Source organism: Dermochelys coriacea, chromosome 4 (assembly GCF_009764565.3).
Source record: "Dermochelys coriacea isolate rDerCor1 chromosome 4, rDerCor1.pri.v4, whole genome shotgun sequence".
Lineage (NCBI taxonomy): Eukaryota > Metazoa > Chordata > Testudines > Dermochelyidae > Dermochelys > Dermochelys coriacea.
In genome coordinates, this window is record NC_050071.1 from 11,807,217 (window position 1) to 11,822,586 (window position 15,370).

The window sequence follows — 15,370 nt, forward strand, 5'->3', positions numbered from 1 at the left end:
TAACTATTGGCATTTCAACATCCCCAATCGTAATTTTCTGGTCTGGGAAGTAAGTCCCTTCTTGCAGCTGTTCGAACATCCCGGAGTTAAAGATGCGAGCATCATCCACCTTTCCCAGCCATCCCAAGTTGATGTCAGTGAAACGTCCCTTGGGATCCACCAGTGCTTGCAGCACCATTGAGAAATACCCCTTGCAGTTTACGTACTGGTTGGCAAGGTGGTCCGATGCCAAGATGGGGATATGCGTTCCGTCTGTCGCCCCACTGTAGTTAGGGAACCCCATTGCAGCAAAGCCATCCACTATGATCTGCACATTTCCCAGAGTCACTACCCTTGATAACAGAACGTCAGTGATTGCATTGGCTACTTGTATCAGAGCAGTCCCCACAGTAGATTTGCCCACTCCAAATTGATTTCCGCCTGACTGGTAGCACTCAGTTGTTGCAAGCTTCCACAGGGCTATTGCCACTTGCTTCTCAACTGTCAGGGCAGCTCTCATCATTGTATTCCTGTGCTTCAGGGCAGGGAAAAGCAACTCACAAAGTTCAAGGAAAGTGGCCTTACGCATGCGAAAGTTTCGCAGCCACTGGGAATAATCTTATACCTGCAACACTATGCGGTCCCACTAGTCTGTGCTTGTTTGCTGGACCCAGAATCGGCGTTCCACTGTATCAACCAGCCCCACTCCTGCCATGATGTCCCAATTGCCACAACCCATGCTTTCAGGAATGTCTGTGTCCATGTCCTCCTCACAATCATCCTCATGCTGGCACCTTTTAGCCAGGTTCTGCACGTATTTCAGGATAATGCGTGAGGTGTTTACAATGCTCACAACAGCAGCGGTGAGCTGAGCGGGCTCCATGCTTGCCGTGCTTTGGTGTCTGCATGGGTAACCTGGGAAAAAAGGCGCGAAATGATTGTCAGCTGTTGCTTTCACAGAGGGAGGGAGGGAGGGGAGATTGACAACATGTACCCAAAACCACCCGCGACAATGTTTTTGCCCCATCAGGCATTGGGAGCTTAACCCAGAATTCCAATGGGCAGCGGAGACTGCGGAAATTGTGGGATAGCTACTGTGACAAAGCTCTGTCCTTGCCTCCGTGGGTCCTGCGTTTCCTGGCGGATTTCGCTAGCCTCAGAGGCTCACTGTGACCCTCCACGTAACCCTTCTTTCTCTAGAGACAAGGGTCACAGTCTACTGAGCCATTTTCATCATAAGCCAGCAAGGGAGGTGAGGAGAATTTATCCTTCCTTGCATAGTCTCTGTTGTCTTCCAGTCTCAGTGATTAAACAGGGGGCAAAGTTGGGGGGGGGGGAGAGCCCGCGCCCACCCTCTACTCCGGGCTCCAGCCCAGGGACCCTAATCGTATCAGCTATGGTAGTTGACCTTTTAAAAACATGACATGTACAATTCCCTGGGCTACTTCCCACACAGCAGCCCTCACTTCCTCAAGTTCCACTTCACCCTTACCTCAGGGCCTCCTTCCTAGTGTCTGATATGATGTGTACTACTCAGCTTCTCCAACAGCGCAACTTCTTCCCACAGCTCCTGACATGCACACAAACCTGACTGACTGGGAGGCTTTTAACTAGTTTCAGCCAGCCCCTGATTGGCTTCAGGTGTCCCAATCAACATAGCATTCTCCCTGCCTTCTGGAAAGTTCTTAATTGGCCCCAGGTGTCTTAATTGACCTGGAGCAGCTTCCATTTCACTTAACCTGGTACCAGGGATTTGTTTAGCCTGGAGCTAATATATCTATCTCCCACTACTTTTCTATAGCCATCTGGCCTTGCCCCTTCACATATCCTCCCCCTCCCCCCACTCAACACCATAGAGTTGGGCAACTTGGGATGCCAGGCAGTATGCTCATGACAGACCATCAGCGTTGCCATGGTGGCATCCAGCCCTGTGCTGTAAGCGGAACTGGAATGGTTGGAGGGATAAGAACCACCTGGTGACCCATGCATTCTTTTCATTATTCCACTGCATCCACTGGAGGGGTGCATGGTCCGTCACAAGAGTAAATTGCCAGCCTAAGAGGTAATAACGCAGTGTCTCCATAGCCCATTTGACATCAAGGCATTCTCTCTCGACTACTGCGTATTTCTGTTCTCTTGAGAAAAGCTTTCTGCTTAGGTAGAGTATCAGGTGTTCCTCTTCTCCCACCATTTGTGACAGAACTGCTCCCAACTCCACCTTGGAAGCATCTGTTTGTAAAATAAATTCCCTGTTAAAGTCTGTGGCTATGAGTACGGGGTCATTACAGAGGGCCATCCAAAGGTCTGTAAATGCCCCCTCTGCTGCGTCGGTCCACTTTACCATGTCTGGACCTTGGGCCTTCACCAGGTCTGTTAGGGGACTTGCTCTAGTGGCGAAGTGGGGAATACCTTGCCTAGGAACGCACGGACCTGCTTCTTTCGGGTCGGCCAGGGTCAGTTTTGAATTGCCTCTAGCTTATTCATTTGGGGCTTCACTATGCCCCTTCCCACAATATATGCCAGGTACCTAGCCTCTCCTAGCCCTATGGTGCATTTAGCAGGATTAGCAGTGAGGCCAGCCCACCTTAAGGTGCGCATTACTGCCTCAACTTTCTCCACGTGGGTTCCCCAGTCTGGTGTATGGATGATGACACCATCTAGGTATGCAGCTGCATAACTAGTACAGGGGTGCAGCAGCTTATCCATGAGGCGCTGGAATGTGGCTGGGGCCCCATGTAGCCCAAAAGGGAGGACGGTGTACTGGAATATCCCATCCAGGGTGGAGAATGCTGTCTTTCTTTAGCTTCTTTGGTCAGAGGAATCTGCCAGTACCCTTTTGTCAGATCCAGTGTAGTCAAGAATCGGGCACTACCCAGTCGGTCAACAGTTCGTCGATGCGTGGTATGGGGTAGGCATCAAATTGGGATATTTCATTCAGTCAGCGAAAGTCATTACAGAATCTCATGGTACTGTCAGGTTTAAGCACTAGAACAATTGGACTGGACCACTGACTGTAAGATTCTTCAATAACCCCTAATTCTAACATTTTCTTTACTTCGGCCTTGATTTCCTCTCTTTTGGCTGCTGGGATTCGGTAGGGTCTCAATGTTACCTTGGCTCCTGGGATCGTGCGGATATGGTGATAGGTCTCAGTCATCCACCCTGGTTTTGTAGAGAACACATCTCTGTTGCAATTAATCATGTCGGCTGCCTCGATCTTTTGGATCGGCGTCAAGTCAGATGATATCCTCACTTGCTCATGTAAGTTATCCTCCTGGGGAAGGGTCTCCTGCATCACTAAGCATGCCTCTCGATCATGCCACGGTTTTAGAAGATTGATGTGGTAAATTTGCTCCAATTTTCGGCAGCCTGGCTGCTGCACCTTATAGTTTACCTCTCCCACGGCTTCGATTATTTCATAGGGTCCCTGCCACTGGGCCAACAGTTTACTTTCTGCTGTGGGTACCAGTACCATCACCCGATCCCCTGGTTGGAACCGTCAAAGCTTCACCTGGTGATTATAATGGGTTCATTGGGTCTCCTGTGTGCTCTCCAAGTGCTCCCGTACAATGGGCATAACTCGGGCTATCCAATCTCTCATCTGCAGTACATGCTCAACTATGTTCCTTCCGGTATTTGGCTCCTCTTCCCAGGCTTCTCTGGTTATATCCAATATGCCCCGAGGGTGGTGCCCATATAGTAGTTCGAAAGGAGAAAAACCCGTGGAGGCTTGCGGAACCTCCCGGATGGTGAACATGAGGTAAGGCAATAGGGTATCCCAATCTTTCCCATCCCAACTCACCTCTTTCCTGATCATGGCCTTGAGGGTCCTATTGAACCTTTCCACAAGGCCATCTGTTTGCGGGTGGTATACAGAGGTCCGTAGGGCTTGTACATGGAGCAATGAACAGCGATCTTTCATCAACTTGGACATGAAAGGCGTCCCTTGATCAGTCAATATCTCCTTGGGTAGCCTAACCCGGGCAAAGATCTGTACTAGCTCCTTAGCTATTGTCTTGAAAGCTGTGTTGCGCAGGGGAACAGCTTCCGGGTACCGGGTTGCATAGTCCAGTGCAACAAGCACGTTGGTGGCCCCGAGCTGTCTTCTCTAGGGGCACTACCAGATTCATGGCTAGAGGTTCCTTTCGAACAGATATTATTGGAAGAGGTATCAAAGGAGCCCGCAAGTGCGGGTGAGAGCTATGTAACTGACACTCTGGACAAGAGGTGCAGTATCGCCGGACATCTTCATGTACTCCTGGCCAGAAGAGCCTCCGCCGGATCCATGCCTGGGTTTTCTCTACCCCTAGGTGTCCTCCAAACAGGTGACTGTGGGCGAGACTCAATATGGCTTTTTGATGTTGTTGTGGCACCAGAAGTTGTTGCATCTCTTACTCCTGCATTTGTATCACGCGGTACAGGAGATCTTTCTTCACTATAAAGTAAGATCCGGGACCCCAGACCTTCCCATCCACGGGTATCCCATCGATCTTGGCCACCTCTTTCCTGGTGTTATCATATCTGGGGTCCTCTGCCTGGTCCCGCCCAAAAGTCTCTCTCCCGGGACTAACCTGCCCAAGCTCCCAAGGGCTGGCTTCCGCTTCTTCCAATGGCTCATCACCGTCATGGCTGTGGGCAGCTTCTGGCTCACCTTCTGTGGTGGAAGTTTCTCTGTTGGCTGCTCGCGTCCATCTGCCTACTAGGGAGGTCTTCTGGCCCTGGGTCAGGATCCGGGTTCCCAAGGCCTTCGCGGCCTTCCTCTCTTTTTTCGTATTCAGGGTCTTTTGGGGGGGCTGAGAACAGATCCTGAGAAATCTCAGCGAACATCGAGGGTTGACATTCCCCCGGTGACGAGTCGCTGTCCTCAGGATCCCCACCTCCCTCCAGCCTCTCCTGGTGGAGTAAATTATCAAACCCTGGATAGTCCCTCCCAATGATTACAGGATATGGGAGTTTAGGAACTATGCCCACGGTCACCTCAATGGGGTTTCCCTGAACCTCCATCTCCACTGGGATGGTGGGGTAATGGCTCACAGCCCCATGCACGCACGTCACTGCTACGCATTTGGCTTGTAGCAGCTGACTATTTTTTACCAGCTTACCCGATATGAGGGTGATAGCACTCCCAGAGTCCACAAGCACTGTAATCTCTGCTCCATTTATCCTCACTGGCCTGGTGTACTTATGGGGGGCTGATGCGACCCTGTGAGGTGGATAAGGGAGCATGGGACCTCCCAATCCCCCAAGTTACATTGCATAGGCTTCTCGGTGCTGGGACACTGTGCTGCTATGTGTTCCCACTCCCCACATGCATAACATCTATAATTGCTTTTAATCACTCCCCTATCCCAGGGGTTAGGGGGTTTAGTTCCGGGGTTCCCCCCACTCAGGCCAATCCCTTCCTTCTGGGGTCCCCGCTAGTTTTCGGTCCCCCCCTTCTTCCACCTAGGACTCCCCAGGGGTTCAGCTGCCCAACCTTCCAGGGTTAGGGTCGGGTGCTTGCTTCGAAAGGGCCCTTCCTTGGGTAGTCGGGTCAGTTCTCTGGCTGTCATCTGTCTTTCTACCAGTGTGATCATCTCTGTCACACATGGATGGATCATTCTGGCCTACCCATTTGCGGAGATCTGGCGGCAGTCCCCGCATGTAACGGTCTATAACCAGGATCTCCAAAATCTCCTCCAGCCTGCACACCTCAGGCTGTAACCACTTCGAGGTGCGAGGTGTATGAGGTCGAATAACTGGGACCTCGGGGGTTTGTTCTCCTGGTATTTCCACTCATAGAACCTCTGGGCCCTTACGGCTGCCATTAACCCTGATCGTGCTAGGATCTCTGCCTTCAGACGGGTATAGTCAGTGGCATCCATGGCAGGCAAGTCAAAGTAGGCCTTCTGGGCCTCTCCACGCAAAAAAGGGGCGAGAATGGGCCCACTGCTCCTGGGGCCACACCTCACTCTGAGCAGTCCTTTCGAATGAGAGGAGATATGCCTCTACATCATCTCCTGATATCATCTTTGGCAGACAACCAGTGGCCCTCAAGGTTCGCGTCCCGTTGGACCCCCGGGCCTGGGTGGTGAGGATCTTCAGCTGGTCCACCACCTCTCTCAAGAGGGCATGATCTTGTGTCGCCTGGCTCATCAATAATTGATTGGTTTCCTGCTGTAGCCGCATAGACTCCTGTTGTGCCATTGCCTTAACCTGGGTGGCCTCCTGCTGGGCTGCCGTGGCTTGTACCAGAGCTCTTACCACCTCCTCCATTGTGGTATAAAGCAAACAAACAAAAACCAAAACCAAAAAAAATCCAAAACCCCAATGCACTTTTTTTTTAAACCTCTTTCTTCCGCCACGCTGTGAATGAAATCCCACCCCTGACACCAGTTGTGACAAAGCTCTGTCCTTGCCTCCGTGGGTCCTGCGTTTCCTGGCAGATTTCGCTAGCCTCAGAGGCTCACTGTGACCCTCCACGTAACCCTTCTTTCTCTAGAGACAAGGGTCACAGTCTACTGAGCCATTTTCATCATAAGCCAGCAAGGGAGGTGAGGAGAATTTATCCTTCCTTGCATAGTCTCTGTTGTCTCCCAGTCTCAGTGATTAAACAGGGGGCAAAGTTGGGGGGGGGAGAGCCCGCGCCCACCCTCTACTCCGGGCTCCAGCCCAGGGACCCTAATCGTATCAGCTATGGTAGTTGACCTTTTAAAAACATGACATGTACAATTCCCTGGGCTACTTCCCACACAGCAGCCCTCACTTCCTCAAGCTCCACTTCACCCTTACCTCAGGGCCTCCTTCCTTGTGCCTGATATGATGTGTACTACTCAGCCTCTCCAACAGCGCAACTTCTTCCCACAGCTCCTGACATGCACACAAACCTGACTGACTGGGAGGCTTTTAACTAGTTTCAGCCAGCCCCTGATTGGCTTCAGGTGTCCCAATCAACATAGCATTCTCCCTGCCTTCTGGAAAGTTCTTAATTGGCCCCAGGTGTCTTAATTGACCTGGAGCAGCTTCCATTTCACTTAACCTGGTACCAGGGATTTGTTTAGCCTGGAGCTAATATATCTATCTCCCACTACTTTTCAATAGCCATCTGGCCTTGCCCTGTCACACTACCCACAGTGCACCGCTCCGTGAGTTGATGCTAGCCACAGTATTGAGGACGCACTTCACCGACTTAATGTGCTGAGTGGGGACATACACTGTATAAACTCGATTTCTAAAGATCGACTTCTATAAAATCGACCTAATTTAGTAGTGTAGACATACCCTTTGAGATGGAGGGGAATACATAGCAGCTGCCAAATGCCAGTCAGACACACAGCACCCCAAAATGAATAGGGGAACCAGAACCCTATCTCTCCCCCACACCACCCCAAGGAATGTGTTGGGCTCATCAGGAGAAGTATATATGGCCTGCACACTGGGACTCAAGCAAAGAATTGTGTCTAAAAGGTAAAGGCCTAAAATGGTTAAATCTCTTGACATTTGCACTACCAGACTGCATCTGCCATAGTATCCATGGGTGCGCACTGAGTTATGTAAACATTAACATCTCATATGCTTGTCCCACACTGCACATGCATCGATCTGAGAGCCACCTGTGAAGGGACACCTCCATGTACACCTATACAGGAGTCACATTAACTAGTGATTTCTGGAGCTCCACTTATGCGAATTAACAAGTAATTGGAGCAAATCATTAAGTAGTTCAAAATACTTCTATCAATAAAGGTTTAACTCACTTGTAAAATTAGGACTTCCCTGGAGTGAGAAACAGTGAAGCAGTTAGCAAAGCAATCAGATCTTATATTTCTAATGGCCCATTTTTATAATTACTGTTGCTCATATATTTGTGTGCGTTACCTAATTAATTTATCATATTAAAATATAATTGTTATAATAAAAACTATTTTCTATGACACACATTTAAATATTAGATTGTGTCTGTGCAATGTTCCTCTCCTATCCCATCTCATAGAACTGGAAAGGACATTGAAAGGTCATTGAGTTTAGTCCCTTGCCTTCACTGCAGGACCAAGTATCGTCCCTTATTTTTGCCCCAGATCCCTAAATGGCCCCCTCAAGGATTGAACTCACAACCCTGGCCTTAGCAAGGCAATGCTCAAACCACTGAGCTGTGCTGGGCAGCTGGAGAGCAGTAGCTGCTGGCCAGGAGCCCAGCTCTGAAGGCAGAGCTGCTGCCAGCAGCAGCACAGAAGTAAGGTTTGCATGGTACGGTATTGCCACCCTTACTTCTGCATGGCTGCCTGCAGAGCTGGCCCCTTAGTCAGCAGTCGCCACTCTCCGGCTGCCCAGGTTTGAAGGCAGCAGTGTAGAAGTAAGGGTGACATGGTACAGTATTGCCATCCTTACTTCTGTGCTGCTGCTGGCAGGGCATTACCTTCAGACCTGGGTGCCCGGCCAACAGCCGCTGCTCTCCAGCTGCCCAGCTCTAAAGGCAGCGTAGAAGTAAGGATGGCAATACCGCAATCCCCCTAAAATAACCTTGTGACCCCCTTGCAACTCACTTTTGGATCAGGAACCCCAATTTGAGAAACTCTGGTCTCCCCTGTGAAATCTGTATAGTATAGGGTAAAAGCACACAAAAGACCAGATTTCACGGTCCAGGATGCGTTTTTCATGGCCGCAAATTTGGTAGGGCCCTACCTATGAACAAAGGCTAAAGGACCTGAGAATGTTTACTTGGGAAAAGAGGAGACTGAGGGGGAACATGATAGTGGTCTTCAAATACTTGAAAGCCTGTCATAAAATAGATGGAGAAAAATTGTTTCTCTCTTGCCACAGGGGCAGGACAAGAGGCAATGTATTCAAACTACAGCATAGCAGATTTAGATTAAAATCTCAGGAAAAACTACCTAACTGTAAGAACAGTAGGACAATGGAACAGATTGCCTAGGGAGGTTGCAGAAGCTCCTTCACTGAAGGTTTTCAAAAGGAGGGGCTAGCCATCTGTCTTGGATGGTTTAGGAACAACAAATCCTGCATCTTGGAAGGTGGTTAGACTAGATGACTCTTGTGGTCCCTTCTAACCCTATGATTCTACTCTGGGGAAAAATCTGGAACTGGGAGTGTGTTGGGATCACCCTGTGGGGATTTTTAAGACTGGTAAGAGACAAGGTGTGGCTACCAGGTTGCAGCACACAGAGACACAGAGCTGGGAGTGATTTATATGCTGAAGGCTGTTTGTGAGCAGTCCAAGATGGTGGCTTCAGCAACAAAGCATTGGAAAGGGCACCCCAGGTTACACGACCGAGTGACACAGCTATTCATTAGTCTAGACTGTACTCAGGTATGTCACAGCTTCCCCATCCAGTGAGAATAGCCCCTCCCCCTCTCACATACAACACAAGGGAGTGGGAGAAAGTCTGCTCAATTTATAAAGAGACTGACTTATAGAATAATTCCTGTCCACCTTTGAGAAAATACGTGAGATGCACAATATTCCAGGGCATGAAGAGTTACCTATCCTCTTAATCAGATTAACAGGGAAATTTGTGCATTTGATAAGAAACCTCAGATTCAAGAATAATCTCCACTGTTTCATTCACGAGATATAGGACAAAATAAGGAATCAATATTAAATATCAGGTGTAAGCATCACGCAGCAGACTCATTATAATCAGCAGTTTCCTCTGAAGAGCTTTTTATACCAATGGGGTGCAGCTTGTATACACAAGTTGTTTACAGTTTTTCCCTTACGACTGTCCAAATTTAAAGCATATAATAAAACTGCATTACTTACCTGGAAGAGGTAGCTGGACTAATATACCATTAACTCTTGAATCATGGTTTAATTTGGCAGTCAGATCTAAAAGTTCTTCCTGAGAAATGTCTTTAGGCTTCAATATTATCTCACTACAGATACCTGATAAAAAAAGCAAAACAAAAGACATTTGCATACTGAAAGCTTTTTCTAAGGTGAGCTGAGACATTTTGGGTGAGATTTTCAGAAGTGCCCAGCACTCGCCCAATTCTGCTCCCATTGACTGTCTTCAATGACCACTTATGAAAAATCTCACTTTTTCTGTTTAATTTTAATAGCATGCATATATAATTCATGTGTAACCTTATAAAGAAATTAATAGGAAGTTAGATGTCTTAATTCTGTTGGTCTAACAATATTAAAACAGATTTATATATGTTTGGAAAATCCTAATAAAATAATTTGTCAAGCAACATCATAGAATTGTAGTTGTATTAATATCAAAGTGATTCAGATATCCATTTAGACTGTGGTGTTAATTCAGGAGGTCTGCTTATTCTTCCAATGTAGTCATTATTAAATGTATTTTTCTGCAGGATCTTAGAGGAAACATTTATAATAATAAAAGTAATTCTTCTATTGATAAGACAATATAACACAATTCTCATTTTGTCTTATATACTAAGTTCTCCATCTTCCCTATGAATTGAAATAATAAAACGATAAGGGAAAAATAAAGATTTTTGCAACATCATATGACATTCCTGAGCAGTTCAATTTTTTGTTTTGTTTTTAACTTAATATAAAACCTAGTGCACGAAAATGATACAATTTAATCTAAAAATATATAAAACCAACTGACTATTCATGGGCCAATTCATTCTTTTCACTACTACAGGTAATAATGTACAAGACAAGGATTTTTGTTTAAAGCCGGTATTCTTAAGGACACCTAAAAGAAACACCCACACCCTATCTGTTTTATATTCTTATACCACATTCATCATCATGGCGTCAGAGCATCCTTTCCCATAGTATAATCTACAACCCTTTCCAAGCAAGGTGAAAATGTCAAAACTGAAGAAGATGAAAATAGGGGTAAAAAGCAAAACTGTAACAGGATGGTCTGCCCCCTTTAAGGTAGTGGGGACGCAGAACCAGCTAGCGCTGTTAAAATTAATTATATAATCAGTATTTCTCTTGTTATTCCTTTCTTCACTGCTACTGAATTTTCACTGTGATCAAAAGACTGATGTAAAGTAGGAGGTGAAATTCTGCCTCTATAGAAGTAATGTGTCTATTAGGTAGAATGAAAATAATATTGTAGCTGAGCAATTGGCTGCATTACATATATTTGCTAGGAATGACAGTTTTCTTTATGCCGAGATGTAGATGTACTTCTTGTAGTTACACCGTAACTGAACGGTACAAAAACTGATTTTAACCTATTTTTAAAATTTTGTTAGAGAAGACCTGGATCCTTTTTCTCCCTCTCATTTTTCAGGAAGATGGCCTAGATGACCTTATGCTTTATTTTTGCTTGAGGATAAAAGATGTGATTTTTTTGTGAGGTTCTTTGTGGTTTCACGTAATTTTCTTATTGTTTTAATGATGATATTTGAACCAAAGAAAGAATATGCTTTGTCTTATGAAAATAGGTACCCTCCTTAAGCAAGAATCCTGAGCCCGCTCTAAGAAATACTGAAAGACATGTTCGTCAGAACGTTTGAGCAACTTAATCCTAGCCAGCGATATTATTGCTATAAATTATACTTGGTAGAAGCTATTAAAGGGGATTGATTTCAGAAAGATATCCATAACTAAAGGCATGCATTTTTAAAATGGTATCTAAAGTTAGGCAACTAAATCCTTATTTAATCATATAAATAAGTGGCCAGACTTTCAGAAGTGAATGAGAACTGAGCATGCTTAGAACTTACATTTGAAGAACTGAAGCCAGGCCTTTAGCATGGAGAAATAATCAGCCTCTGAGATGGAATTGTAAAGCAGAAGCTTTTCAGAATTTTAATAGTGCAAAAGAGTTAGACGAGTTATGGGGAGTAGCGGTGAGGCAGTGTGGTCTACTGATTGGGCACTCAACTGCAGAATCTATGAGCTATTTACACTATTCTTAATGCTGAGACTGCTGCTTTTTGGATTTAGAGGTATGAAGCTGTCGCTTTTATTTATGAATCCAGAAAGAAGGTATTCAATGGCAAAAGGAATTCCACAAGGTACTGTGGCTATAACTTTATATAATGCCTTGCAATCATGATATTATGATATGAAATTTTCTTACAAAATGTAGCTACTTCTTTTGAGATGTGTCAATTCACAAGCTCAGTTCCCTCAAATTCTAGCATATTAGAACTTGTTTCTAGGGATTCAGGTGGCTGTACTAGTTATAGAGAAAGATTAATTCAGATTGGAAAGGTAATCTCTTAAATTTATCTAAAAGTTTAAAATAAGTTAAACTGGGGTAGCTTGTGGGGAGGACCGGAAACTGGAGGACTTCCACTTGATTACCTTTAATCATCTGTCTTTCCAGGGCAGGCAAATACAGGGTATTGCCAAAAAGCACCATACAAAGAGTTGAGAAGCCATAAGCATTTCCCCCCCTGTGTTTCCCTTAGTTTCTGATCTCTGAGGAAAGCATGCAAATAATTTATTCAAAAACATTTAAAGTGTAGAAAATTACTTCATTGAAGGTCAACACCACTCTCATGCCTAATATTAATATAATATGAAAATAGTTCTTTCTTTGTTTGCCTTTTGACTATATTCCTGCAGTATGACAATACAATATTGTCCACAGTATGTAAATCATGGGTATTCAAAAAGGGAAATGATGCAAAATGAAACCAAAGATATTGGTCATTTTGAACAAGAACAAAATCTCTTGAATAAGAACAAATATCTGCATATTAAGCATCACATACCTACAGCAGCAGCTGCCTTCATCTTATTCCTTACATACGTATGACTGGCTGGGTTGTCCCCTACTAAAATGACAGTGAGATGAGGTCTCTTGTTCCCAAGGGACATCCATGATTCTACATCCCTCTGGACTTCTTTATAGACTTCTTTAGCAAGCTGAGTCCCTGAGATAATGGTTGCTTCATCACTATAAAGACAAAGATACAAATTCAAGCATTAAAAACCTACAATCTTAAGTCAAAATTTCACACTCAAAATGCCTAAAATACTCAGATCTACTGTATTATATTTGCACATGTTGGGACCAATGGAGATAGATCTGCTGTTTGAATGATGTATAAATGATAGTATGAAGTTCAAGTATGGCATGCCAGTTGCTTTCTAAGCCATAAAGAAGGTCCTGCGTCCAGAGAACCCCCACACATACAAAAGGGCAACTCAGCCACCTGTGTGGCACTGTTGCTTCACTTTCCTCAGACACACAGCTGGCTGCATCATGTTAATCCCCAGAAATCCATGGGATTGGGAGCAGAGTCTGGGGATAAAGTCCAAGAGAATCTGATTAGAGATATCCTTCCTTAAAACCTTCCTGTGGCTCTCCTCCAACCCCCCACAAAGTAGGAGATACTCCTGCCCCATACTTAGTTCAAGGCTATAATTGTCCTGTTATTTACAATATAATCCCTTTTATCAGATCTAGATGGTGCCATTTCTTTGCTTTCCTTACTTGAGATAAGGCGGTGGGTGAGAACAAGCTGGTGGAAGCTCAATCTAGATAAAAGAGGGGATATTATTTCATAGGATGAAGGAACTGAAATCCCACAGGGGTTGGGAATGCTCCATTTACAAGAGTAATTAGTTCATCAGAGTTTCTCCAAATTTATAAAGGTAAACATTGTTGATACAAAATAATAAGAATTAAAAAAAAATAAAGCTAGGTCACAAAGCAGTTGGATTAGATAGTTCTAAAATCTCTCCTAAATAGGCAAGGCCTTGTCTACACTACAAAGTTTTGTCGACAAAAGTGATGTCGACAGTCAAAAATCAACATCATAAAAATCCGAAAGTCATGCTCAGACTCACACCCTCTGTCGGCAGAGCACGTCCACAGTGGGGGCGCTATCATCGACAGTGTGAGCAATACTCTGTGGGTACCTATCCTACAGTCCAGCTTGACACCTTCTGTTGCTAGGTGTTGTGGGAAGGCAGAGCAGATCGTGGCACATCTTGGGACTGGGCTCAATGTCCCATGATGCATTGCTTTTTGTCCCAGCATTCCATGGGCTTCTGGCTTTCTTTTGCAGCATTTTTGCAACGGCCCTCCTTTGCTGTGCACCCCAGCATCTTTGTGAGAAGGGATGGATCCCGCCCTGCTCTCCTATGCTCTGTTACCTGTCATGAAGACATAGCGAATGGCAGTACAGTTAATTGTGAAGTTCCTAACTGAAGAAGACTCACAGACACCTGACATGCTGCATGATATGGATAGGAGCAACTTTACATTGCTTTTGGTACTCACAGAACAGCTGCATAGGGTAGACCATTGCTTTTGGGCTCTAGAAACAAGCACTGAATGATGGGATCGTATCGTCATGCAGTGTGGGATCACGAGCAGTGGCTACAGAACTTTCGGATGTGGAAAGCCACCTTCCTGGAACTGTGTGCGGAGCTTGCCCTAGCAATCCGGTCCAAAGACACCAGGATGAGAGCTGCCCTACTGGTAGAAAAGCATGTGGCAATTGCTTGAGATAAGGCGGTGGGTGAGAACAAGCTGGTGGAAGCTACTGGTCAGCTGCAAATCAATTTGGAGTGGGGAAGTCGATCTTTGGGGCTGCGTTAATGCAAATTTGCAGGACATTAAATCACATCTTGCTACGAAGGACCGTGACTCTGGGAAATGTGGATGAAATAGTGGACGGCTTTGCAGAAATGGGTTTCCCTAACTGTGGAGGGGCGATAGATGGCACACATATTCCAAATTTGGCACCAGACCACCTTGTGATGGAGTACATTAAAAGGAAGGGGTACTTCTCCATGGTGTTGCAGATGCTTGTGGATCACCATGGGTGTTTCACTGACATCAACAAGGGGTGGTCCGGGAAGGTGAATGACGTACACATCTTCAGGAACACCAGCCTGTACAGAAAGCTACAAGCGGGGACCTTCTTTCCAAACCAGAAGATTACAGTGGGGATTGTTGATCCTGGGAGACCCAGCATACCCCTTACAGCCATGGCTCATGAAACCTTACACAGGACACCTGGACAGCAATAAGGAGCGGTTCAACAACAGGCGGAGTAGGTGCCGGATGACAGTTGAACGTGCCTTTGGCAGATTAAAGGCACACTGGCGATGCCTTTATGTCAGGTTAGACCTTAATGAGGATAATATTCCCATGGTCATAGCCGCATGCTGTCCTTGCATAATCTCTGTGAAGCTAAGGGTGCAAGGTTTTCTTACGGGTAGAGTGTTGAGGCAGACTGCTTGGCTGCTGATTTTGAGCAGCCAGATACCACAACTATCAGAGGATCCCAGAGGGGGGTAATTAGAATCAGGGAGGCTTTGAGACAACACTTTGAAAATGGGAACCAGTGATGTATATCATTGTGATTGGTGCTTCAATGTTACATAACATGTAGTTTTTCTAGGAAGCAATGGTGACATTTGGGGCCTTACATTCCGGTAAGCACGATTAACATTCCTGTGCATGTATTGGTAGTGCCTGCAATCTCAATT

At 45.7% G+C, this 15,370-nt stretch overlaps 1 protein-coding gene across 1 annotated transcript in view; it reads right to left on the minus strand.

Moving 5' to 3' along the window:
- MTHFD2L (methylenetetrahydrofolate dehydrogenase (NADP+ dependent) 2 like) overlaps positions 1 to 15,370 on the minus strand; it is a 66,398-nt gene that overhangs the window by 36,731 nt on the left and 14,297 nt on the right. The window contains 2 exon segments of the mRNA XM_038400257.2: positions 9,737 to 9,859; positions 12,637 to 12,821. Coding sequence (XP_038256185.1) covers positions 9,737 to 9,859; positions 12,637 to 12,821 — 308 coding nt within the window.